Source organism: Oncorhynchus tshawytscha, linkage group LG06 (genome assembly GCF_018296145.1).
Source record: "Oncorhynchus tshawytscha isolate Ot180627B linkage group LG06, Otsh_v2.0, whole genome shotgun sequence".
Lineage (NCBI taxonomy): Eukaryota > Metazoa > Chordata > Actinopteri > Salmoniformes > Salmonidae > Oncorhynchus > Oncorhynchus tshawytscha.
In genome coordinates this window covers 16,199,973-16,209,412 of record NC_056434.1, presented here as the reverse complement: position 1 = coordinate 16,209,412, position 9,440 = coordinate 16,199,973, and the positions used below count along the sequence as shown (strand labels likewise).

At 38.2% G+C, this 9,440-nt stretch overlaps 1 protein-coding gene across 1 annotated transcript; it reads right to left on the bottom strand.

The window, feature by feature from the left end:
• Window positions 1–3,457: 3,457 nt before the first annotated feature.
• On the bottom strand, window positions 3,458–9,179 carry LOC112252113. Its single transcript, XM_024423071.2, has 5 exons — window positions 9,020–9,179; window positions 8,761–8,853; window positions 8,386–8,538; window positions 4,209–4,322; window positions 3,458–4,045 (listed from the first exon to the last, which is right to left on the bottom strand). Exons 1-5 carry the CDS (start codon window positions 9,087–9,089, stop codon window positions 3,726–3,728), a joined length of 750 nt encoding a protein of 249 aa, XP_024278839.1. The 5' UTR covers window positions 9,090–9,179; the 3' UTR covers window positions 3,458–3,725.
• Between the last annotated feature and the right edge of the window lie 261 nt (window positions 9,180–9,440).

Below are 9,440 nucleotides of genomic sequence, written 5' to 3'. Positions count from 1 at the left end.
ACTGACGATCGTTCTCCTCATCAATTTGGCTCGGCAACATTTACTGATCATTATTGGATTTGTGGTGATAAAGCTAATTTCTACCTACCCACAAATTGGACAGGGTGCTGTATTTTTGGTAAACTAAGCATATCCCTTGTGGTAATGCATAAAACTAATTCCTCTATTCCAATCAGGTTAAGACTAATTAAGAGGGACATCTCGCAATCCAAAAATGTCCCCAGTGACACTCGACAATCCTCGAAATTGGAAAAGTTCTGGCGTGGTTTAATCCCATGGTATGGGGCATCGGAGAATGCACGTGAGTTGGATAGGCTAGGATATAATTTGGAATCCCTGGTAAATTTGACCACTGCAGGGTTTTCTATGATAAGACGAAAGTTACAAGCCACTCAACTCATGGCAACACAAAATAGGGTGGCACTTTACATGTTGCTAGCACGTGAAGGAGGGGTGTGTCAAATTATAGGAGATCACTGTTGTACATTCATACCCCAGGGAGTTGACAATTTGACTATTGTAGTGGAACATTTGAAAGAGCTTAGTGGTGTTCTCGAAAGGGAACACCAGCCTGACATCAACTGTAATCCGTTAGGATGGGTTCAGTCAGTGTTTGGTGCTTGGGCTGCGACCATTTTTTTGGGCTGGAACCATTGTATGTTCCCTCTGAGGTTGCCCTTATCTTGACCTAGAGGCTCACTCTCCTCTCCGTGAGCTTGTCCAGGAGGGATTGTATTTGAGATGGGAGTATCTAAAATGACAATTGATATATACCATTGGATGAGGTAATGTTTTGGTACTATTTTGTACCAAGAACGAGATAAGAGCTTTGTTTAGGAGACCAAACTGAACGATAATTTATAGCCAATGCTGTCTGGCTATGGGATACTCCTCTCTGAAGTAGTCTTTCTTTGTGTAATGTTCCTAAGACCTGTGGTTTGTCATGTCGACTAGGGGGGTGGATCTTTGCTATAAAAGATCTCAGTTGCCATGATGTTGACCACTCTCAACTTTTCATTAGAGATACTGAAATGTCAAAATGCTATTGCAAAAGCTGAATTATTATTAAAGGTGAAGATTAAGCATAACTCTGACTGGTGTGTGATTTGCTCTCTCACCATTTGGTAATTAAGAACATTTTCACAACAAACTGAGTCAGGTTTGTAGGCCTCCTTGCTCGCACACGCCTTTCAGTTCTGCCCACAAATGTTCTATAGGCTTGAGGTCAGGGCTTTGTGATGGCCACTCCAATACCTTGACTTTGTTGTCCTTAAGCCATTTTGCCACAACTTTGGAAGTATGCTTGGCGTCATTGTCCATTTGGAAGACCCATTTGAGACCAAGCTTTAACTTCTTGACTGATGTCTTGAGATGTTGCTTCATTATATCCACATAATTTTCCATCCTCATGATGCCATCTATTTTGTGAAGTGCACCAGTTCCTCCTGCTGCAAAGCACTCACACAACATGATACTGCCACCCCCGTGCTTCATGGTTGGGAGGGTGTTCTTCGGCTGGCAAGCCGCCCCCTTTTCCCTCCAAACAAAACTATGGTCATTATGGCCAAACAGTTCTATTTTTGTTTCATCAGTCCAGAGGACATTTCTGCAAAAAGTATCATCTTTGTCACCATGTGCAGTTGCAAACCTTAGTCTGGCTTTTTTTTATAGCGGGTTTGGAGCAGTGGCTTCTTCCGTGCTGAGCGGCCTTTCAGGTTATGTCTATATAGGACTCGATTTACTGTAGATATAGACATTTTTGTACCTGTTTCCTCCAGCATCTTCACAAGGTCCTTTGCTGTTGTTCTGGGATTGATTTGCACTTTTCGCACCAAAGTACGTTCATCTCTAGGAGACGCGTCTCCTTCCAGAGCGGTATGATGGCTGCGTGGTCCCATGGTGTTTATACTTGCGTACTATTGTTTGTACAGATGAATGTGGTACCTTCAGGCGTTTGGAAATTGCTCCCAAGGATGAACCAGGCTTGTGGAGGTCTACAATTTTTTTCTGAGGTCTTAGCTGATTTCTTTGGATTTTCCCATGATGTTAAGCAAAGAGGCACTGAGTTTGATGGTAGGCCTTGAAATACATCCACAGGTACACCTACAATTGACTCAAATTATGTCAATTAGCCTATCAGAAGCTTCTAAAGCCGTGACATAATTGCCTGAAATTTTCCTAGCTTTTTTAAAGGAATAGTCAACTTAGTGTATGTAGACTTCTGACCCACTGGAATTGTGATACAGTGAATTATAAGTGAAATAATCTGTCTGTAAACAATTGTTGGAAAAATTACTTGTGTCATGCGCAAAGTAGAAGTCCTAACCGACTTGCTAAATCTATAGTTTGTTAACAAGAAATGTGTGGAGTGGTTGAAAAAGGAGTTTTAATGGCACAAAACTAGGTATACATACATACATACATACATACATACATACATACATACATACATACATACATACATACATACATACATACATACATACATACATACATACATACATACATACATACATACATACATACAGTGGGAAGATAAAATATGTGAACCCTTTAGAATGACCTGGATTTGACAAAGGAGATGATTGTGGATGACAGGAAAAAGAGGACCGAGCACGCCCCCATTCCCATCGACGGGGCTGCTATCCAGGACCTCTATACCAGGCAGTGTCAGAGGAAGGTCCTAAAAATTATCAAAGACTCCAGCCACCCTAGTGGAACCAAAAACACTGGCTGTGTTCGAGAGGATCAAAAATGAAATGTATCATGGGTAAATTGTGACTGACTAACTGATCCACAAATAATATTGAGTTGTTATTTATGATGCAAGGTGATGTGTAGATCAGTCAGCTTGCAGTCATTGTGATGTTATATACAGTATACAGTATTCCCACGCTTCTGTGGTGCAATTGGTGTGTCTTGTTGAAATTGTGTTGCAGTTTAGTTAAGTATTTCATGCATGTGTAGCATCAGTATCTAAGTGTAGTATGGCCTCTGCCTAGTCAGGACTGATATGGCATGGGCGGTAGTAAGCCCATAAGGCTTTTGTGGAGGTACACAAGGAGGGGAACAGAGGCTGCAGTCTCCACCCTTTGCATGGTGCCGTTTTTTATGATCCGAGAGGAACAGTTCACGGCAGACCACCCCTTCCTCTTCTTCATCAGACACAACCAGAACAACATAATCTTCTTCTCCAAGTTTTCATCTCATCTGAAGAATAACTCTAGAATAACTAAGTCAAACAAAAAATAATGTTGACATGTATTTTCTGTTTGGACAGTATCATTGTGTATGATCATGGTTCCCTCTTACACTGTTGTTATTTAGATTTAAGAGAGCTATTATCCTGTTTGTATTATCTGTTAAAAGATCAAAACAATTATTAAAAAAAGACTATTTAAAAATGTGTGGTGATTTGATTATATTACAATGAGACAAAAGTTTATTTCCATGTTGGTAGAGTGAAAGAAACTTTATTGGCATTTAAAAATATTATTTGTTTTAAACTTACAAGCAATCACAATTGATAAAATATACAGATAAATATATAAGCAAACACACTATATAATGTAACAGGGCGTCATCTGGAAAATTCCAAATAAAATAACATAATTTCACTTATAGTACATATTTCACAATACATGAAAATCATTGTACATTATGTTGTGTTCTAGTCAATGCATTATGTTGTCAGATGAGTCCCGATATGTTCATCTCTGTTTATATCAGATTAATTTGCTGATAGTGAGGCCCAGCAGCAGAGGGACTAGGCTCAGTCTGATGGACCAGGCTGTGGCTGTTACAGGGCCTGTAGTTACAATAACAGAGGCTGTGGTTACAGTTACAGGAGCTGTGGTTACAGTTACAGGAGCTGTCTTACAGGTGAACACATTGAGGTCACTAAAGCTAATCGCTGAGGGCAGCAGTTGATTCACTGAGGGCAGCAGTTGAGTTATTGAGGGCAGCAGTTGATAAATGGAAATGCACACGTTGGAAGTTGTACAGCCCTTGAGATTCACCGTAGTAGAATTGATGCCAGGTGTTACTGTCAAAGATAAAAACATAGTTTTCCCAACATTTAGATCTCTTGTAAAACAACTAAAAGCACAACAATTAATAGCTGCTCTGTATGAACAGCAAAATATTTTTTAGAGATGAACAAATGTGATAAGGTTTGGTATCATGAAAATAACCACAAGACAACTCACCACTGCCGCTAAAACACTGGTCTTCCACACCCAGGCAGGTCACAGTGCTGTTACACATCGTATCCCTGAAGCTGCTGCAGGAGGGACATTGTCTTCCATTAGCCAAATTGGGGGCTGTAGGAAGAGAACAGAGATTGGTATTTGTATATACAGTATTTATTCCACATTCAGTGGTCATATACAGTGAGTATCCAAAACATATACTGACCAGGTGAATTTAGGTGAAAGCTATTATCCCTTATTGATGTCACTAGTTAAATCCACTTCAGTCATTGTAGATTAATTATTTTTAAACCTTGAGACAGTTTAGACATGGATTGTGTACACTGAGTATACCAAACATTGGGAACACCTTCCTAATATTGAGTTGCATCCCCCTCAATGCTTACAAATCCTTATTTAACCTGTCTCCTGAGGTACAGAGCCAAATGTACAGTGGTATCACATGAATTGTTTAGAAATTGCAACACTTTTTACACACAATCCCCCAAGCTGGATGCATTTGCTCTTTATATTTAATTTTTTTATGAACGCTAAATATACTGTACATACATTTTACATATACATTTTACATATACATTTTACAAAAACATTTGACATACATGGTACTTTTATAGTTACATAACAATAATACATTACCAAACATCAGTTCTTTAATCCCAACCCTCAGCCACTCTCAGCCCATCCCACCTATCACCATAGACCTCAGCTCTTTAATCCCAACCTTCAGCCACTCTCAGTCCATCACACCTATCACCATAGACCTCAGCTCTTTAATCCCAACCCTCAGCCACTCTCAGTCCATCACACCTATCACCATAGACCACCCTTGTTCGGTTTCCATGTGCCATATATTTTTTAATTGTGCTGTGATGTTCTACAACACCTTTCTAAACGTAAATTATCCACAGATTGTGAGCTAAAGATGAAAACCTTTCCTATGAGTATTATTATATTATTTTTTGACTGACTATGGCTTTCCAAATCGCCCAACACTGCTATTTGGAAGGTTCATTTTAATTGCATGTTGTGATTTTTTTTTACCATTCCTGAACCTGTGACCAGAAAATAGCTACATAGGGGCAATGACAGAATAAATGATCTATTGGTTCTGTCTCTTCGCAGCAAGATCTACAGAGCTGAGATTGTTTTATGCCCCATATATATAGCATTCTGTTGGTGGCATGAGTTTTATATAATAATTTTAATTGAAAAACTGAGTTAAACCATATGCCATGGAATTGGTACATCGAAACTCTGCTCCCATTTATTTTGCAACCGGTATGGCGCAGCTGTCAACATTTTTGTCCTCAGATGAAATTGGTATATTTTTCTCTTTATGCCAGTTCCATTCAGCCAATTTGTGTCTTTAATATATGGCAGGCAAACAAATTCCCTACCTTCTCCCTTCCACTTGCATCCTCCATTTTTTGTGGTAGTGCTGCAATCAGTTGGTTGTAAATTTGGATTGAGCAGATATTCCCATATATTTTCAATAACTGCATATGTGACATACAGTGGGGCAAAAAAGTATTTAGTCAGCCACCATTTGTGCAAGTTCTCCCACATAAAAAGATGAGAGAGGCCTGTAATTTTCATCATAGGTACACTTCAACTATGACAGACAGAATGAGAAAAAAAATCCAGAAAATCACATTGTGGGATTTTTAATGAATTTATTTGCAAATTATGGTGGAAAATAAGTATTTGGTCAACAACAAAAGTTTATCTCAATACTTTGTTATATACCCTTTGTTGGCAATGATAGAGGTCAAACGTTTTCTGTAAGTCTTCACAAGGTTTTCACACACTGTTGCTGGTATTTTGGCCCATTCCTCCATGCAGATCTCCTCTAGAGCAGTGATGTTTTGGGGCTGTTGCTGGGCAACACGGACTTTCAACTCCCTCCAAAGATTTTCTATGGGGTTGAGATCTGGAGACTGGCTAGGCCACTCCAGGACATTGAAATGCTTCTTACGAAGCCACTCCTTCGTTGCCCGGGTGGTGTGTTTGGGATCATTGTCATGCTGAAAGACCCAGCCGCGTTTCATCTTCAATGCCCTTGCTGATGGAAGGAGGTTTTCACTCAAATCTCACGATACATGGCCCCATTCATTTTTTCCTTTACACGGATCAGTCGTCCTGGTCCCTTTACAGAAAAACAGCCCAAAAGCATCATGTTTCCACCCCCATGCTTCACAGTAGGTATGGTGTTCTTTGGATGCAACTCAGCATTCTTTGTCCTCCAAACACGACGAGTTGAGTTTTTACCAAAAAGTTATATTTTGGTTTCATCTGACCTATTGCAGATTCAGTCTTCCCAGCCTGATGCAGGTCTACAATTTTGTTTCTGGTGTCCTTTGACAGCTCTTTGGTCTTGGCCATAGTGGAGTTTGGAGTGTGACTGTTTGAGGTTGTGGACAGGTGTCTTTTATACTGATAACAAGTTCAAACAGGTGCCATTAATACAGGTAACGAGTGGAGGACAGAAGAGCCTCTTAAAGAAGAAGTTACAGGTCTGTGAGAGCCAGAAATCTTGCTTGTTTGTAGGTGACCAAATACTTATTTCCCACCATAATTTGCATATAAATTCATTAAAAATCCTACAATGTGATTTTCTGGATTTTCTTTGCTCATTTTCTCTGTCATAGTTGAAGTGTACCTATGGCGAAAATTACAGGCCTCTCTCATCTTTTTAGGTGGGAGAACTTGTACAATTGGTGGCTGACTAAATAGTTTTTTGCCCCGCTGTAACTCCTCCGTTTCTATTCATAATCCTATTAACTATTATAATACCATTTAAAAATAAAATTCTGTAAAGAATGTTTTTTTATTAATCAGTATATTTGAATTTAACCATAACATTCGTTGTAATATTTGTTCTATCTTTTCTGGATGATATAAATAAAATTGTAACCAGCTTGTTTAAAGCTTTAATATTTTTAGCCCCCCAAACTCATATTCATTTTATAAATAGGCACATTTAATTTTGTCTGGCTTAGCATTCCAAATAAAATGAAATATCTTTTGCTCATATGATTTAACAAAACGAGTAATCTGGAGTAGGCATTATTAGTAAGTAAACTGTGATAGGACCAAATAGTTAATCAAGGTGATTTTTCCATAAATAGACAAGAATTTACCTCTTGCAGAATCTTATCTATTTTTGCTAACTTTCTATTGAAATTAATTGTGGTCAGTTCATTTATATTTTTTGAGAAGTAAATACCAAGTATGTCTACTTCACCATCCCCTTATTTTATTGGTAAACTACAAGATACAGTAGGGTGCATTTGCTCTTTGTTCTGGATGATATTTGTGCATCTGTATCTTTCTCACTCATCATTATTCACGATTCATTCAGGACTATCCGTAATCATGGAGGCATCCATATTAATATAGAAGTGTTTAGAAACTTACTGTTTTTTTTATTTTTTAAAGGTACTCCAAAATGACACAATATACTATTTACCATTCATTTCTATTGGGCACAAAATTATCTGAAACATAACCAAAACAAACAGAACATTTATCCAACATGTTTGTAGAGTCACAAGCTTGATGTAATTATTTTGTGCTAGGAATATGGGACCAAATACAAAACTTTTGTCCCAATACTTTTGGTCCCCTAAAATGGAGGGACTATACACAAAAAGCTGTAATTTCAAAATGTTTCACCCAATATGGATGAAAATACCCTCAAATTAAGGCTAACAGTCTGCACTTTTAACATCGATGTCATTATATAATTTCAAAAACAACGACACATGTGTCACTGTTCCAATACTTTTTGACTTTACTGGGCCTTTCAGCAATGTATTTCATGTCCTGATTTCAGGTGTCATAGTTTGAATAAATATACAGTGAGCTCCAAAACGTGATTTCGCTGTGTTTTATATATGTTTCTGCACTATGAGGTTGGAATAATACTGTGCAATTGTGAAAATTAAGATAATGCCCTTCCAGCGTAAGAGCTGTTTGAAAACACAGCTTGAAATTTCAGCCTGTTTTGTGAAATTTCAGCCTGTTTTTGTTTATTTTTGACCATTTTAATTGAAAACAATCACATTAAGTTACTTAATTGTTAACCAGAAATGGTTTGATATTGAGATGAAAACACCTGCATTTGACCTTTGAAACCCCCAAACCTAATTTAGGTAAAAGACAGTTATCTTACCAGACTGTAGAGTTTGTTTGTTGCACCCATCGATGTTACAAAATAACTGGTTAGAGGCAATGTGTAAGAAGCCCAGGTTCACTGACACTGTGGCTTCACCGTAGCTGAAGATTGGGGAACACTCCTTGACTACCTGGGTTGAATTGATGAGACCTGCACCAGTAACAGATCATTTACAGAACCAGAGAAAGATAGATCAATTTAGAATGTAATCTAATGAAATAGTAGCATAGAGCAATGAGTCAATTACCAATAAATATTGTACACTGTAATCTTACAGGAGGGTTTAAAAACATCCTTCTTGAAGAAGCTAACGACATCATATAATTTGTCTTGAAGCATTATAGTGAAGTGTACAACAAACTCTAAACACACCTTTTGCATTGATGGTTGCAGTGAGACATGTTTCTCCGAAAGGGGCTGAACAGTTGACTATAAATGAGTTGTTGAAACACTGCAGCATCTCAACTGAAAAACAAGAAAATAAATACAAATACATACACATTAAATAAGAAAATTGAGAAATATACTGTAAAAGCAATTTTGCTATGTTGAAATATGAACACATACATGTGGGAGTGATGCAGTTAAAAAAACCTTTATGCACATCTGATTGTGAGGTCAGAGGTGTTACCTGAGCAGAAGAGAGTGCAGATGAGAGAGAGAGTCAGGATAAGCTTCATTCTGGACAGATAGACAGGCATTTGAACAGCAGTGGTACAGTACTCTGGGCTGGTCTGGTAGACAGGCAGATGAACAGCAGTGGTATCTGGACTGGGAGACAGGTCCTTATAAACCCATCACACAAGGTAGGGCAGGATGGGGTAATGTCAGAAATGTTGCTGTATTTCATGTTTAACAAGTTTCTCCACTCATGTGCCCTGGGAATATAAGTTATTTTGCTAACATAAGTGATCATGATCTATAACATGATGCTACAACCACAATACTTGAAAATGGAGACGATTAACAACATTGCATCCTCTCCACATTGCTGGCCTGTATGACAAAGTGAAAAGAAGTACTAAAAAAAACAACTCCAAATCATTCATTCT

Excerpts from the sequence above, each read along its gene's own strand:
- LOC112252113 (XM_024423071.2), bottom strand. The coding sequence starts at position 9,089 with ATGCCTGTCTATCTGTCCAGAATGAAGCTTATCCTGACTCTCTCTCTC. Across the intron at positions 8,854-9,019 it reads CTGCACTCTCTTCTGCTCAG|TTGAGATGCTGCAGTGTTTC; the intron begins GTAACACCTCTG and ends CTTGTTTTTCAG. Across the intron at positions 4,323-8,385 it reads CAAACAAACTCTACAGTCTG|CCCCCAATTTGGCTAATGGA; the intron begins GTAAGATAACTG and ends CTCTTCCTACAG.